The sequence below is a fragment of the Ascaphus truei genome, chromosome 1, assembly GCF_040206685.1.
Source record: "Ascaphus truei isolate aAscTru1 chromosome 1, aAscTru1.hap1, whole genome shotgun sequence".
NCBI lineage: Eukaryota > Metazoa > Chordata > Amphibia > Anura > Ascaphidae > Ascaphus > Ascaphus truei.
The window spans coordinates 88,241,146-88,258,750 of NC_134483.1; the positions used below are offsets into that span (position 1 = coordinate 88,241,146).

Genomic DNA, 17,605 nt, shown 5'->3' on the forward strand with positions numbered 1-17,605 from the left:
CCAAACACTTGCGGTTTAGGAGGTGGCCAGGGACAGATATCCATTTGTCCCTCAAATTATTACATTCAGCAAACTGACCTGAATCTATTGATATCACTTGTGTCTAAGTATTAGGGAAATTAAGTAAAACGTTTTATATATTGAGCCAGCTTGTAAATGTTTTTTTTTTTGAGGAGTTTTTATAAAGTCATAAAAATGTGAGCTCTACTGACATTTATTCTACTCTACCTGGCTGGCTGGCTGTATATATATATATATATATATATATATATATATATATATATATATATATATATATATATATATATATATACATATACATATACATACATACACATATATATATACATACACAGTGTTCGACAAATCACCCAAAAATCTACTCGCCCAACCAAAAAATCTACTCGCCACCTAGTCCCGCCCCCAACTCCGCCCCTAGTCCCGCCCCCAACCCCGCTTTAAAATAAAATATATAAATAAAATACATTTAATAAATTCCTAGTCAGAACAACATTCATTTTTGACATAAATGTATTTATTGTATTACATTATACTACAATTAGTTGTGTGTGTGTGTTTCAATGTCGGATCTAGAAATAAAAGCCAGATGTGAATGACTAGTTTCCTGAACCCCTTAACCAGTGTCTGGACGTCGGCGCTTCACAGAGAGAGACAGACAGAGAGAGACAGACAGACAGACACACAGAGAGCGGCACACCCACACACACACACACAGAGAAAGAGAGACACACAGAGAAAGAGAGAGAAAGAGAGACACACGGAGAAAGAGAGAGAAAGAGAGACAGAGAAAGAGAGAGAAAGAGAGACACACAGAGAAAGAGAGAGAAAGAGAGACACACAGAGAAAGAGAGAGAAAGAGAGACACACAGAGAAAGAGAGAGAATGAGAGACACACACACTGAGAGAATGAGAGACAAAGAGAGAGTGCGACAGAGAGAGCGAAGAAGAGAGTGCGACAGAGAGGGAGAGGGAGACGGAGAGGGAGACAGAGGAGGGAGAGGGTGACAGAGAGAGAGGGAGAGGGTGACAGAGAGAGGGAGAGGGTGACAGAGAGAGGGAGAGGGTGACAGAGAGAGGGAGAGGGTGACACAGGGAGACGGAGAGGGTGACACAGGGAGAGGGAGGGTGACACAGGGAGAGGGAGGGTGACACAGGGAGAGGGAGGGTGACACAGGGAGAGGGTGACACAGGGAAAGGGTGACACAGGGAAAGGGTGACACAGGGAAAGGGTGACACAGGAAGAGGGAAGGTGACACAGGGAGAGGGAGGGTGACACAGGGAGAGGGAGGGTGACACAGGGAGAGGGAGGGTGAAACAGGGAGAGGGAGGGTGAAACAGGGAGAGGGAGGGTGACACAGGGAGAGGGAGGGTGACACAGGGAGAGGGAGGGTGACACAGGGAGAGGGAGGGTGACACAGGGAGGGAGGGTGACACAGGGAGAGGGTGGGTGACACAGGGAGAGGGTGGGTGACACAGGGAGAGGGAGGGTGACACAGGGAGAGGGAGGGTGACAGGGAGAGGGGGAGGGTGACAGGGAGAGGGAGGGTGACAGGGAGAGGGAGGGTGACAGGGAGGGGGAGGGTGACACAGGGAGAGGGAGGGTGACACAGGGATAGGGAGGGTGACACAGGGATAGGGAGGGTGACACAGGGAGAGGGAGGGTGACAGGGAGAGGGGGAGGGTGACACAGGGAGAGGGTAGGTGACACAGGGAGAGGGTGGGTGAAACAGGGAGAGGGAGGGTGACACAGGGAGAGGGAGGGTCACACAGGGAGAGGGGAGGGTGACACAGGGAGAGGGTGGGTGACACAGGGAGAGGGAGGGTGACACAGGGAGAGGGTGACACAGGGAAAGGGTGACACAGGGAAAGGGTGACACAGGGAAAGGGTGACACAGGAAGAGGGAAGGTGACACAGGGAGAGGGAGGGTGACACAGGGAGAGGGAGGGTGACACAGGGAGAGGGAGGGTGAAACAGGGAGAGGGAGGGTGAAACAGGGAGAGGGAGGGTGACACAGGGAGAGGGAGGGTGACACAGGGAGAGGGAGGGTGACACAGGGAGAGGGAGGGTGACACAGGGAGGGAGGGTGACACAGGGAGAGGGTGGGTGACACAGGGAGAGGGTGGGTGACACAGGGAGAGGGAGGGTGACACAGGGAGAGGGAGGGTGACAGGGAGAGGGGGAGGGTGACAGGGAGAGGGAGGGTGACAGGGAGAGGGAGGGTGACAGGGAGGGGGAGGGTGACACAGGGAGAGGGAGGGTGACACAGGGATAGGGAGGGTGACACAGGGATAGGGAGGGTGACACAGGGAGAGGGAGGGTGACAGGGAGAGGGGGAGGGTGACACAGGGAGAGGGTAGGTGACACAGGGAGAGGGTGGGTGAAACAGGGAGAGGGAGGGTGACACAGGGAGAGGGAGGGTCACACAGGGAGAGGGGAGGGTGACACAGGGAGAGGGTGGGTGACACAGGGAGAGGGTGGGTGATACAGGGAGAGGGAGGGAGACACAGGGAGATGGAGGGTGACACAGGGAGAGGGAGGGTGACAGGGAGAGAGAGGGTGACACAGGGAGAGGGAGAGTGACACAGGGAGAGGGAGAGGGTGACACAGGGAGAGGGTGACACAGGGAGAGGGTGACACAGGGAGAGGGTGACACAGGGAGAGGGAGAGGGTGACACAGGGAGAGGGAGAGGGTGACACAGGGAGAGGGTGACAGGGAGAGGGAGGGTGACAAAGGGAGAGGGAGAGAGAGGGTGACACACTCAAAGACACACAGACACTCACTCTCACTCAGACAAACACACACACACACACACACACACACACACACACAGTTTGTCACTCACACACACACAAACACTCACCTGCACGGCAGTGGGCCCCCCACACGGCAGGAGGGGTCGCACATGGCAGCGGGGGCAGCACCGGGTGAGGGATTTCCCCTGCGTAGAGCAGGCTTAGAGCAGGGAGTAGCTCCGGTTAGGGGATTTCCCTTGCTAACATCTGAGCTGGCCATCAGAGCAGGAGAAGAGCAGGGCTGATGGATTGCCCGATGGGAGGGGGGGGGGGGCGGATGGCCCGATACGAGGGGGGGGCGGATGGCCCGATGGGAGCGGATGGCCCGATGGGAGGGGGGGGGCGGATGGCCTGATGGGAGGGGGGGCGGATGGCCCGATGGGAGGGGGGGCGGATGGCCCGATGGGAGGGGGGGGCGGATGGCCCGATGGGAGGGGGGGGCGGATGGCCCTATGGGAGGGGGGGGGGCAGATGGCCCGATGGGAGGGGGGGGCGGATGGCCCGATGGGAGGTGGGGGCAGATGGCCCGATGGGAGGGGGGGCGGATGGCCCGATGGGAGGGGGGGGGCGGATGGCCCGATGGGAGGGGGGGGGCGGATGGCCCGATGGGAGGGGGGGGGCGGATGGCCCGATGGGAGGGGGGGGGCAGATGGCCCGATGGGAGGGGGGGGAGGATGGCCCGATGGGTGGGAGGGGGGGGAGGATGGCCCGATGGGTGGGAGGGGGGGGAGGATGGCCCGATGGGTGGGGGGGGGAGGATGGCCCGATGGGTGGGAGGGGGGGGAGGATGGCCTGATGGGTGGGAGGGGGGGGAGGATGGCCCGATGGGTGGGAGGGGGGGGAGGATGGCCTGATGGGTGGGAGGGGGGGAGGATGGCCCGATGGGAGGGAGGGGGGGGAGGATGGCCCAATGGAAGCGAGGGGGGGGGCAACAGATGGCCCTGCAGGGGCTTGAGGCAGACAGGCGTGGAAGGGCTGGCTGCCGGAAGGGGGAGGAGTGGAAGCGCTGAGGAGGGAGGCCACTGCTCAGAGAGCCGGAGGCGGGGTAATCTCCCCCAACAACATGAACCCGCCTCCGGCTTTTTTTTTTTTGTCTCCAGCGCGAGCGCGGGAAAAGCAGCAGCGCGAGCGCGGGAAATTTAAAAAACACACGTGTGCTGCTTGGGCCAATATTTACTCGCCCGGGGGTTAAATCCACCCGCCCCGGGCGAGTAAATGTATATAATTGTCGAACAATGCATATACATATACATATACATATACATATATATATCAAAAAATAAATAGATAATACCGTTCTGTGGCTAACGAAATGCTTTTATTTGTGCGAGATTTCGAGATATATGTATTGTGACAAACGGCTTACTCCGGGGCTCCGTCGTTTGTCCGGGACTGTTTAGAACACGGTCTTTTAGGGTAGGTTAAATGATGAGGCGTCACGTACTGTTCCTTTAAACAGGCTATGCCTGGTTTATTCAGTCCCAGGCACTGAGACTGCCACAGTGCATACAACAGAAAACAGATCAAAACAAAAGCTGCTCACCTGAGCGATAACTTAACTTAGATATCCCTGACTCAGGGTTGGAAGTGGCTTTTCCACTTCCAACATCAAAACACGGTACTTTTGCAGTCTTACACAAATGAACAGAAAGATTGAACCTGTTTGGGGAAGAGGCTTCTCCCCTCTGTAGTTCAGCAGCCTTCCAGCCTCCTGGCTCTTGTGGGGAGACCAGAGCAAACAGGAAATCAGTCTTTCATACCTGATTCCTAATTAGCATGACAGGTGACAGAAATCAGGCAGCAGACAAACTCTGGTCTGGATCTCTCATCCCTCAGTTCCAGCGCTTGCCAAACTGTGGGATGGAGTGTATGTATTATAAGGCTGCACTCCCAGGCCAAACAGGATAGAAACTGTCTAGTATCCTGGGAGCCCTATATACGGAATTTATTACCATCCCCTGGTTTCTGTCACATATCCTCCCCCCCAGCTCAGACCTCGAGGGATGAGCGACCATGGATATTAGGGAGTGCATCCTTGACAACCCGTCAGCATTGCCATGTTTGTGCCCTGACCTGTGTTCCACAGAAAATTTAAAGGGTTGTAGGCTTAGGAACCACCTGGTCACTCTAGCATTCTTTTCCCTGTTTTGACACATCCAGGTAAGGGGTGCATGATCTGTGACCAACCGGAATTTTCTCCCCAACAGGTAGTATTTGAGCGTCTCTACAGCCCACTTTATTGCGAGACACTCTTTCTCTACTATGGAGTAATTTTTCTCCTGGGGATTTAGTTTCCTACTTAAATAAAGGATGGGGTGCTCCTCACCTTGAGACTCCTGGGAGAGTACCGCCCCCAGCCCTACCTCAGATGCGTCGGTTTGGACTACGAACTCTTTGGAGAAGTCAGGTGTGACCAACACTGGTTGGGCACAGAGAGCTTCTTTCAGGCTTCTAAAGGCCTGTTCGGTTTTGGGGGACCACTTTACCATTAGCGGTCCTCTTGCTTTTGTGAGGTCAGTTAGTGGGGTTGCCTTAGTTGCAAAATGTGGAATAAACCTTCTATAGTACCCAATTAACCCCAAAAAGGTCCTTACTTGTTTTTTTGTAACTGGCCTTGGCCAATTTTGTATCGCCTCCACTTTGAGTGTTTGGGGTTTGAGTAAACCTCTGCCAATAGAATATCCCATATACTTGGCCTCCTCCAGACCAATAGTGCATTTAGCGGGGTTAGCAGTTAGTCCAGCAGACCGGACTGCGTCAAGCACAGCTTGGACCTTTGGAAGGTGGGATTGCCAATCTTCACTATGGATTACCACATCATCCAGGTAGGCGGCAGCATACCGAGCATGTGGTTTTAAAATTTTATCCATCATTCTTTGGAATGTGGCGGGAGCTCCATGTAAGCCAAAAGGCAACACCTTATACTGAAAGAGGCCGTCTGGGGTTGAGAAGGCTGTCTTTTCTTTTGCCCTTTCTGTGAGGGGAACCTGCCAGTACCCTTTTGTTAGGTCTAGGGTTGTGAGATATCGGGCTTTGCCCAGTCTCTCTACAAGTTCATCTACCCTGGGCATAGGATAAGTATCAAATTTTGACACCGCGTTTAGTTTCCGGAAGTCATTACAAAACCTTGTTGTACCATCTGGCTTTGGGACTAAGACTATAGGGCTGTTCCACCCACTTTGGGATTCCTCAATTACACCTAGTTTTAGCATTTTTTTAACCTCTAAACTTATAGCCTTTCTTTTGGCCTCTGGGATTCGGTACGGTTTAAGGTTAACTCGGACCCCCGGTTCAGAGACTAGGTCATGTTCAATTACGCTAGTTCTACCTGGCCGTATAGAGAAGATTTCTTTGTTTCTTTTCACTAAATTCTGAACCTCTCGTTTCTGATGAACAGACAGGGTTTCAGCTATGCTAACCTCTGGGTCAGTTTCTTGATTCTCTAACGGACCTGGGGGTACTAGGGTTAACAAGACTTCTCTATCTTTCCAGGGCTTGAGTAGGTTTATATGGTAAATTTGCTCAGGTTTCCTCCTACCTGGCTGTCTTACCTTATAATTTACTTCTCCCACTCTTTCCAAGACCTCATATGGCCCATGCCATTTAGCAAGGAATTTACTCTCCACGGTGGGAACCAGAACTAGTACCCTATCACCTGGAGAAAAAATTCTGACCCTAGCACCCTTATTATATGTATTCCTCTGTGCTTCTTGAGCTTTCTCCATGTGTTCCCTCACTATGGGTAGGACTGCAGCAATGCGGTCCTGCATCTGGGCAACATGCTCTATTACACTTCTGTAAGGGGTAACCTCGTGTTCCCAAGTCTCTTTGGCTATATCCAGTAAGCCCCTTGGGTGTCGGCCATACAATAGTACAAACGGGGAGAAGCCAGTGGATGATTGGGGAACTTCCCTAATGGCAAATAACAGGTACGGTAACAAACAATCCCAGTTTTTCCCATCTTTATCAACCGCCCGCCGTAACATGCTCTTTAAGGTTTTATTGAACCTTTCCACTAAACCATCTGTTTGTGGATGATAGACTGAGGTTCTGAGATGCATGATTTTTAGGAGTTTACATAGCTCTTTCGTTACTTGGGACATAAATGGTGTTCCCTGGTCAGATAGAATCTCTTTAGGAATCCCGACCCGGGAAAACAGAACTACTAACTCTTTTGCTATGTTTTTAGCTGAGGTGCTACGTAGGGGAACTGCCTCCGGATATCGGGTGGCATAATCTAATATTACCAATATATGCTGATGTCCCCTAGCAGACTTTATTAGGGGTCCTACTAGATCCATAGCAATCCGGTCAAATGGTACCTCTATTATGGGAAGGGGTACCAATGGGCTGCGGTACGCCTTGAACGGGGCGGTGATCTGACATTCTGGGCATGAGGAACAATAATTCGTAATTTCTGCCAGAACCCCAGGCCAATAGAAGCTTCGGAGAACCTTTTCTTTTGTCTTTTCCACCCCTAGGTGTCCCCCCAATGGATGACTATGTGCGAGGTGTAATACTACGTTACGGAATGTCCGTGGTACCAACAATTGTTTAGTTGTAACTGATTTCCTTTTATCAACCCGATATACTAGGTCGTTCTCTACCTCGAAGTAGGGGTAAGCAAGTGACCTATCTGGTTGGCCAGGAGTACTATTCTGGTCCCGTATATTTCCCCTTGCTACCGCTAATGTGGGGTCCTCCCACTGGGCCTTCTTAAAACTCCCAGGACTGACCTCTAGGTCAGCGAGGGTCTTATCCGGTTCTGGGGTGGTGTCTGCTCAACATCTTGATTTGGGGTATTCCCTACCAAAGTAGTGATGGGGAAGGGAATTTTGCAGCACTCCTCCTTTTCCCCCTTCTTATTTGGGCCCTCGTCAACCTCCAGTTCTGAAAAAGGGAAAGGATTTGTTTCTTCTAATACTTCGTTATGGTCCGCTATTGAACTCTGGGCGCTATTCTGAGCGGGGGACCACATTTTTAGAAAATGGGGAAAGTCGGTCCCTATTAACACATCATGTGCCAGTTTGGGTACAATACCCACCTTGAAATCTAAAGAACCAAACTCTGTTTCAAAAAAAACATCAACAGTGGAATATTCATGATTATCCCCATGTATACAACAAATTGCCACTCTTTGTGAACTGTTTCCCTGTTTCTTCTTAATGGGCAAGAGGTATTCGGACACTAGTGTGACCATGCTCCCAGAGTCAAGAAGTGCCCGAACCCTCTTACCATTAACCTTTACAAATGCCCACAGATGGTTATTCAAGGGGTCCTCTGGGCTAGGGCCCATACATTGGGACAACAGCGAATAAGGTTCCACGCTGTTGCATTGCATGGGCTCATCATTTAGTGGGCAGATTTTTGCTGTGTGGCCCCTCTCATGACAATTTACACATTTAGGTACATAGTTTGTGTCCCACTTAGAGCCTTTTCCCGGCTCCCCATGTTGGCTATTGCCCTTAGTGTGCGAACCACTGTTGCTGGTGCTGCGTGAAGGTGGTCGCCGCTCTTCAGCGCCCCTTAACCCCGGTACCCTTTTACCGTCTCTGGAAGAGTCCTGGAACCTCGGGTAGTGGGATTGCTCCACGACTGTGGGTTGCGGGTGCTCTTCTGCTGCATTGTACCTTTCTACGAGGGCCACAAGCTCATCCGCATTGTGGGGGTCACTCCGACTGACCCAACGGCGTAAGGCAGAGGGAAGTTTCCTCAAGAACTGGTCCATGACCAACCGTTCCACGATGTGGCTGGCTGAGTTGATCTCGGGTTGTAGCCACTTCCGGGCGAGGTGGATGAGGTCATACATCTGGCTTCGGGTGGCTTTATCCATCGTGAAGGACCATGCATGAAACCTTTGGGCGCGAACAGCCGTGGTTACGCCGAGGCGAGCGAGGATCTCGAACTTCAATTTTGCATAGACGTTAGCTTCGGCTGGCTCTAGATCAAAGTAAGCCTTCTGGGGTTCGCCGCTTAGGAAGGGTGCAATTAGACCAGCCCACTCAGCTTCTGGCCATCCCTCTCTCTGTGCCGTGCGTTCAAACGTGAGAAGATAGGCTTCCACATCATCCGAGGGTCCCATCTTCTGAAGGTAGTGGCTTGCCCTGGTCATTTTCGGTACTGGGGCTGCCGCTGCCAGTGGAAGGTTACTGATAGTCCCCCTCAGGATCTCGAGTTCCTGCTGTAAGCCCTGAGCGAACCGCTGTTGCTCCTCTCTCAGCAAGCGGTTTGTCTCTTGCTGGTTTGCATTCGCGTTTTGCAGGGCTTCATTCGTCTGTTGCTGGTTTGCATTCGCCTGTTGCTGGTTGGCATTCGCCTGTTGCTGGTTGGCATTAATCTCTTGCTGGGCTATTAGCAGCTGTTGCTGGGCTGCATTCGTCTGCTGCTGGTTTGCATTAGTTTCTTGCTGGGCTATTAACAGCTGTTGCTGGGTTTCATTCGCGTCTTTCTGGGCAGCGACATTGCGTACCAGCGCACCCACCACGTCTTCCATCTTGTTTGCAGAGGATGAAAAAAACTTTTTTTTTTTTTTTTTTTCTTCAAAGTTCTTCAACCCGCAGACCCCCTAGTGCTCTGCCCGCATTCTCCACCATATGTGACAAACGGCTTACTCCGGGGCTCCGTCGTTTGTCCGGGACTGTTTAGAACACGGTCTTTTAGGGTAGGTTAAATGATGAGGCGTCACGTACTGTTCCTTTAAACAGGCTATGCCTGGTTTATTCAGTCCCAGGCACTGAGACTGCCACAGTGCATACAACAGAAAACAGATCAAAACAAAAGCTGCTCACCTGAGCGATAACTTAACTTAGATATCCCTGACTCAGGGTTGGAAGTGGCTTTTCCACTTCCAACATCAAAACACGGTACTTTTGCAGTCTTACACAAATGAACAGAAAGATTGAACCTGTTTGGGGAAGAGGCTTCTCCCCTCTGTAGTTCAGCAGCCTTCCAGCCTCCTGGCTCTTGTGGGGAGACCAGAGCAAACAGGAAATCAGTCTTTCATACCTGATTCCTAATTAGCATGACAGGTGACAGAAATCAGGCAGCAGACAAACTCTGGTCTGGATCTCTCATCCCTCAGTTCCAGCGCTTGCCAAACTGTGGGATGGAGTGTATGTATTATAAGGCTGCACTCCCAGGCCAAACAGGATAGAAACTGTCTAGTATCCTGGGAGCCCTATATACGGAATTTATTACCATCCCCTGGTTTCTGTCACAGTATATATATACATATATATATACATACATACTGTAACACAGTCAGACTGTGTGTATTAGTGGGAGGTTGCACTATACCTGCTTTCCAGTATGCGGGAGGGGGGGGGTGGTGGGGTTAACTCCACTGGTTAGGCAATCCACAGTTGAACCTAATTAGTTCCATTTGCCTGCTTTAAAAAGGGAAGAGGAAAACCCTCTATGGGCAGCAGTTTCTCTTAGACACAGAGAGTGCAGGACAGACATGCACAGGCTGCTCACACTTCCGCTGTCCTTAAAAAAATAGAGCTCCAACGTAAGGTGTAAAGTTGTATTTCCACATCTTATTGGACTCAACCTAGTTTATTTAGCCAGCAAGTTAGATAGTCTTACCTATGTTTTGTTAGTCTCCCTAAGGCCTGGGGCATGGTGCTGAGGCGCGCTGCTGCTCGGCAGTGAGCCCCTGCAGCCGCAATGAGAGCGACTTTAGCAGGGGCTCGCTTACGCTTCTGCAAGCGTGCGGAAGCGTAAGTCTTAGCAAAATTTTAAATTCAAGCGCTCAAGGGAGCGCACGGCTGGTCACGTTAGCGCTTCACCCGAAGAGTGCGAACTAGCTCCGTGACGTCACAGCACCCCCCCGACACGCCCCCAGACGGCGCGCGGTCTAATTCCCTCAGCCTCAGCGCATCTCTGCCCGGCTCCATTCACCCTGGACGCAGCCTAAGGCTGCAGCCAGGGTGACGCTGAGTGGGCATGCACGCTCGCCACGATGAAACACATTGCTACAATGTGTGTGGCCAGCGTGAGCACGCACCTGCATTAGCCTGTGAACGTACGGCGCTTAGCTGTTTGCAGAGACAAGTAAATTTGTTTCTGGTGCTTCACGTGAGCAGTTCGCCCAATGAGGGCGAACCAGCTCCGTGACGTCATGGCCGCGCCCCCCCGAGCGCACATCTGGCTGGCCACAATCCCCCAAGAAAAATGAGCGCCAGCGCACTCTCATTCACCCTGCCCACAGCCTTAAGAGAAATAGGCCTTTGTTTTATGCTTTGTTTGCCTTAAAGAGACAGTGTGCCTTTTATTTTTGTTATTATTGTGGACAAATAAAAATCACCAAAATATTATTTCCCTGAAAAAACTGTGTCATCTCCTCACTAACAGCTGCCATCCAGACACAATATATAATACATTAATGTCTTTATAATTATTTTTGATTTTTTTAAATCCTCTGTCAGAGTCCACTTATATACTGTATATACAGTATTTATTTATATACTGTACATAAACACAGTATCTATGAATGAGTGCATATTTCTGTATACATATGTGTGAATGTGTGATTAATATGTATGTTTGTATATACACCTACCTTTAAGAGTTCATCTTCTGTTGCATCCGGGAACTTTTCATGCAAGGAGTTTTTCAGAACTTTGGCTACGTATCTCATTCCATAACTTAGGAGAAGCAGATGACAAATATTGGATTAGGAAACACTAACATTTCTAAGGAAATGGAAATGATTAATATCAAAGCTCTATTTGTCTCATTAAAATAAAAAAGGTGTGTCTGGGAGGGGGCAGAGTGTGTGGGGGGAGGGCAGAGTGTGTGGGGGGAGGGCAGAGTGTGTGGGGGGAGGGCAGAGTGTGTGGGGAGAGGGCAGAGTGTGTGGGGGAGGGCAGAGTGTGTGGGGGGAGGGCAGGGTGTGTGGGGGGAGGGCAGAGTGTGTGGGGAGAGGGCAGAGTGTGTGGGGGGAGGGCAGAGTGTGTGGGGGGAGGGCAGAGTGTGTGGGGGGAGGGCAGAGTGTGTGGGGGGAGGGAAGAGTGTGTGGGGGGAGAGAAGAGTGTGTGGGGGGAGGGAAGAGTGTGTGGGGGGAGGGAAGAGTGTGTGGGGGGAGGGAAGAGTGTGTGGGGGGAGGGCAGAGTGTGTGGGGGGAGGGCAGAGTGTGGTGTGTGGGGGAGGGCAGGGCAGAGTGTGTGGGGGCAGGGCAGTGTGTGGGGGAGGGCAGAGTGTGTGGGGGGAGGGTAGAGTGTGTGGGGGAGGGCAGAGTGTGTGGGGGGGAGGGCAGAGTGTGTGGGGGGAGGGCGGAGTGTGTGTAAGGAGGGTGCAGTGTGTGGGGGAGCATGTATCAAAATGGTCTAATTTTCTCCAAGACACAGAGCAGAGCTTTTCACCTAGGTTAATTTGTGCTACAGCAGGAACATGTGAATCTTTCTTTCTAGTCTTGTTCTTACATTGGGTGCTGATCTCTTAGGAGCAGTGGTTAAAGCTACCACGGACCTGGCTGATTTATTTGATACAAAGAGAAAAGACAATTGCAACAGATCTAGGTGCAAGATTTTGATGTCTCTCAGCAAAGTACCTTGATTTACTGATGCAATATGATGCATTTTGCACCTGTGTTTGGAGCAATGGTCAAGATTGTAACCCTTCATACAGATCCCTCTGTATTCCTTAGTCATAATAATAAAAGCAGCTAAACAAAAGAGGTATAATGAAGACAATAAATGCACAGATGTAATGCCCTCTACTGGAACAACATTATACTATTTTTTTTAGTTTAATGATACAAGTATATAAATAACTTTTTAAATTAAGCTGCAGTTCAAGCAATATCCTACATGTGTATTTTTTTTAATACATCAGTTCTGTACTATGAGAAAATACTTGTAGGATTTAAAAAAATCAAAAACAATTTTAAAGACATTATTAATGTATTCTAATGTAACAGGCATTTTTGTTCCTATAGCAACCATTTATAAAGTCACACCCCCTTCCCCTTCTGAAAAAGCATCACCTTTTTGAGCCCTACCGTCTCTAGCAGTGAACCAATTGAATCTAGTGCCTGCCTGGTCACATGATCTCCATTACAGCACTTTGGCTGTCAGTGCAGCAGAAGATTACCCAAGATGCATTTAGTGAACCCCCAGCCGAATTTCAGCGATCGATTAGAGGAGAACGGATCGATCAGCAACTTAATCACTTGTCAATGTGTAGATTGTATTGATTCACATATTGAATTAAATGTTATTTTATTATTTGTTTTTTTAAACGACAGCTTGAAATGCAGCTTTAAACACACGAAAAAAAGTTATTCATTGCAGAAACCCAAACAAAGATGCAAACATGGGGAGAAGGCGTGTTCTTTACTAATTAACTTTATGTGAACGGGACAGGTCACCCTGCCATTTTGTTTTTTACCCCTCCCTTTTTTTAATGTGGTTAGAAGCTGAACTGTGCTATTTTTGGCGGCCTGAAGGTCCATCGAGCAGCAGACGAGGGTGTGCAATTGGCAGAGCAGGGAGCGGCTGGAGCGTGAAGTTTGTAGACCATATGGGGTGGAGGATGTGGTCCTTCTGTCATGTTTATTATTTTTATAATTGTACACTAGCATTAATGAAGTGTTGACCATGAAATTAGCGCAAACAAATATTTTCCCTTTTCTCATGCTATTTTGAGAGAAATAGATTATATTTACAAAGTTTGCACATTCGGACTGGATTATGTATTTTAATATTTTTTGTTTACGATTTCAGAGCATGAAATGGGCATAAATGTGTGTCATTTAATAAATACATATGTTGGTAGGATTGGAAACGTCTCACTTACGGGATCAGATCCAGAGAAGAGAATATTGACTGAAGCACTTTGTCTGTCACTGCACGAAGACTTTGGATTGAGGACTCCAACCTATTTATAACCTCAGTATGGGACAGGGCCTGTTCAGTTGTAACATCATATGGTAACTTGCTGCAGAAAACAGTAGAGAAAAAAAAGCATTAATATTAATAAGTGTCATCTTACCAAAGCAGATTGTAAAATCGATAGGCACAAACATCTCTTTTTTAACGTCCTAAAACGTATTCCAATGAAAGAAGCCAGGTTGCCTGTTTAACAGCTTGGCAGTATCTGGAAAATATCTCTATGCACGGAAATACATTTTACGAAAACATTATAGTCCATATTTCCTAAACTGTGTTGTTCCATAAAACACCCAAGCTGGAAGACACTTTACAGCTTATTGGCGCTAGAAGGTATCTTATGGAATAACATTTCCTAGTAAATATGACCGTTTGTTATTAATAGGCTCGAGAAAAACATCCACCCAACTGCCCCAGATGAGTGGAAAATTGGGTGCGACTCGTGGAGCTGGAAGACTGCATCTGGTGCAGAAACGGTTCAGAAGCTGGAGTTGTCAATCACCACTCTGCACTCAGAAGTTGTGCCCCATAATGCCTTGTTTAGCAATATGCAATGCATTGTGGGGCGTGATTTGGGGAATAATAATGGTGACTGACAGCTTTGCTTTCCAAGATGTTCTGCTGCAGCTGCGATCTTTCCTGTCCCGGCCACCGCAGTGGGATTGTATGGTTCATGCTGTACTGTCAGAACATTAGTAATAAAGATGGTCAAAACCCTTGCACAAGTTAGAGAGAATTTTGGACATTCATGGTTACGAAGATATGAAAAACTGCCCACTGCAAAGATCTAACCATAAGCCTGTGATCCCTAAATTTCAGAAAAATGTTTGCATATATTAGCCAGTTCCGTCAACACTTTGCATTTAAAAAAATTGAGACGTACATATTTTTATACTGAAAGAATGGACAAACAGCCTAACTGCTCAAACGTTTCTTTAAAAAAATAAATAAAAATAAAAATCGGAATAATTTGACATGGCTAAAGGCAAACGTCTCTAATTCACAGTGTAATTGGGCTCCTGTATAAGCCAAATAAGACAAAGGAGGACGGCATGGATTCTTCTCTAACATCAGGTGCATTCCTGACTGAGGGTCAAAGGCTGGGTTTCTCTGTCCTAATGACATATCCCTTTACATCACTCGGGAGAGGGGGGAGGGGCATTTACGACCATGTGATTGCTACCAAAGCAATCACATGGTCATAATCCTTGGAGTCAAGTGGCAAACGGGTGCAGGGTCTTGTATAAAGAATAACTTATACTTACAACAGGTAGACATTCAATTGAACCCTTTAGGACAATGGCCTCTTCCCAGATGTGGGCAACAGAGGATCAATATTCCTTTTAGAGGCTGGAGATTTGCTAAGTAGGGAGACTTTATAGACATTTTACACTAAACTTCAGAGGGACCTTGACTACTCTCAGTATTACTGAAGCAATTTCTCTCTACCTTTCCTTCATGCCATTTTTCGTCTGATGTACAGTAGTTAAATCCACAATGTTAAGTGAAAAATGAAAAATAGATCTTAAGAACATAGTTCTTGGTGCAAGGGCCACCCAGGACATCTCAGCAGTGGTGGTCCCTGGATGAAACCTTCCCAAGTTTAATACCAAATAAATAAAAAATACTTACAGAAGGTTATTGTTTTACCTAATAACAGCAGATTTCTAAAAGTCCAAATAATTGTGTGACTATTGCTTATACGACTACTTACTGATGCCTGTAAAGTTTCTTCATAAACCACCGTTTCTGGCACTTGTTGAGCAGCAGGAAAAGAAGTGAAGATGTGTTGCACTGCCTCAATTTAGACACCTAGCCCGCACCTGACAAATTGCCATATTATTCATGGACTTTCCACTGCTATCCAGTATCATTTATATATATCATTGAGGAATTTCGACCAATTTGGATGCATCACCTTTTTCCTGTTACTTGTTGAGCAGAGAAGAGTTACAAAACCACATATCCCTCACCTTGCTTCTCCTGTAGCCATTTCCAGCTGATTCACCCATGCCTTGTACACGTCCACTGGGTTGGTATTAATGATGAATGACTTATCCTCAATAATTTCTTTCACTACGGGCGCCAGCAGCTGGCGCAGCGTGTTCTGTCCTCGGGCCCCCCGGTTAAAGCTGACCACCATTTTTATCACGGTGGGGTTTCCAGTGACGATATCTTGTATTTTGTCAACCTTCGACCTGTGATTAAAAGGCGGAGAGTCACATGATTAACTTGTCGATATCCTTTCACTGGCTGGATATTTTTGGACCCCTTTTTGGAAATTAAAAACAAAATGGATCAACGTTGGGATAGTCACAAAACCCCTAGTGTGAGGAAGGGCATCTAATGTCCAATACACAGAAGGTCTTCTTTTTTGTGTGTGCTTAATTACACCTTTAAAAACAGATTGCAATCATTAAGGTATTGAAGGCTGCTTTCCTACTCTGTATATTTTCTCATTTTTAGAAGAATAAAATACAAATGCGTATTTGTACTACACGCTGATAAACATGCAGTGTACATACAGTAGTACTATACAGTTTAACGACAGTGCCTACGCAAAGCTACAATGCAAGCAGAATGAGGTGACCGTCTGACCTGAAAATCCAAGCAATGCAAAAGAAGGCAACATTAACAAGAGGGATTAACATTGTGATCATAAATGCAGTTGATTAAATGAACAGTCCAAGGGGCTTGTTCTAGTAGCTTCGAAATGTGACGTTATGTGTTCAACGTGCCTGTAAACTGCTTATCTAGATACGTTATCACTCTTACTCTGACAAGCCGATCGGTAGGTAAAATAATGGTGAAACTCGCATATTTTGCCAATAGCTGCTTGTTTCGTAGCTCCATGATGCAAATCGCAGCTGAAATACGCTGTTTTTTTTTGTTTTTTTTTAACCACCACCTAAAGGGTGGAAAGATAGGAACTGCGATTTTCCTGGTACATAAAACGTCTACTAGTGATAGTATTTTAAATATATTATACTGTTTACATACATAAGTTCTTAGGAGCCCCCAGTGCATTACCCTGCACAATTACCATGGTATAAAAGCAAGCCCTTGGTTTAACATCAACATTAACAAACTGTCCAGCCTGTAAACTTATTGATTTGCTCCACAGAACATACTTGATTTCCTCCTGGAGAGCAGTTTCAAAGAGTTTGAGGAGTAGGTACTCTTCCCGTTGATTCGATGCATAGTTATATAGCGTGAAGATCACTGTATCCATAAACTTGGTAGACTTGTTCTGGGGCATCTGGAAAATCAGCTTGGCCAAATACGTGGGATTAGTCTACAAAACAAAGTGAAATAATGTAAAACACTGGATTGCCAAACAGAACAGACCAGGGTCGGATTTTTCCATGTGTATAGGCACTTGCACGTACACATAAATACATATGGCACATTATGTAAGCAAGCTGTAGAACAGGATGGTTTCATTTAAGGGAGAGCTTTTGGCAAATACAGTAGCAGTATCGATTATACATATATTGTTAACTTACCTTTTTAATGTGTTTACCATATAGAGCAGCCTATGAAGTGTTGATATAAGTAACTCACATACATACGCACATGGTTTAAAATTGATTTTTTTTCTTTCTTGATTTATCATATTGTAGCACAACATTTTAAGGCAATTATCAAGTATTAAATCAGACATAAAACGCAAGGATTCTTTAAAAAAAATAACAAGCAGCAGTGTGTGCCTTTTCTTTATAATTTTCTTTTTTACCCAAAGCTGTTTTTATTTAGAAAATATGATGTTTGGTTCAGGAGATAGAAGCGTTTGAAATACTCCGCGTCCGGGACTTGAAAATGAAGCTTTCCCAAGAGTGCATTGCAGTCTAAAAGTTGCCACGGCAGCCTCAAAAGTTAGAGATTAATTCGTTAGAGC

General features: G+C 47.6%; 1 protein-coding gene across 5 annotated transcripts in view; it reads right to left on the reverse strand.

Moving 5' to 3' along the window:
• IQGAP2 (IQ motif containing GTPase activating protein 2) overlaps positions 1–17,605 on the reverse strand; it is a 501,518-nt gene that overhangs the window by 215,472 nt on the left and 268,441 nt on the right. For all 5 annotated transcript variants that reach the window (XM_075591289.1, XM_075591271.1, XM_075591261.1 and 2 more), the window contains 4 exons: positions 16,839–17,002; positions 15,681–15,905; positions 13,616–13,756; positions 11,379–11,463 (listed from right to left, as the gene is read on the reverse strand). In XM_075591289.1, coding sequence (XP_075447404.1) covers positions 11,379–11,463; positions 13,616–13,756; positions 15,681–15,905; positions 16,839–17,002 — 615 coding nt within the window. The remainder of the gene's footprint in view (positions 1–11,378; positions 11,464–13,615; positions 13,757–15,680; positions 15,906–16,838; positions 17,003–17,605) is intronic.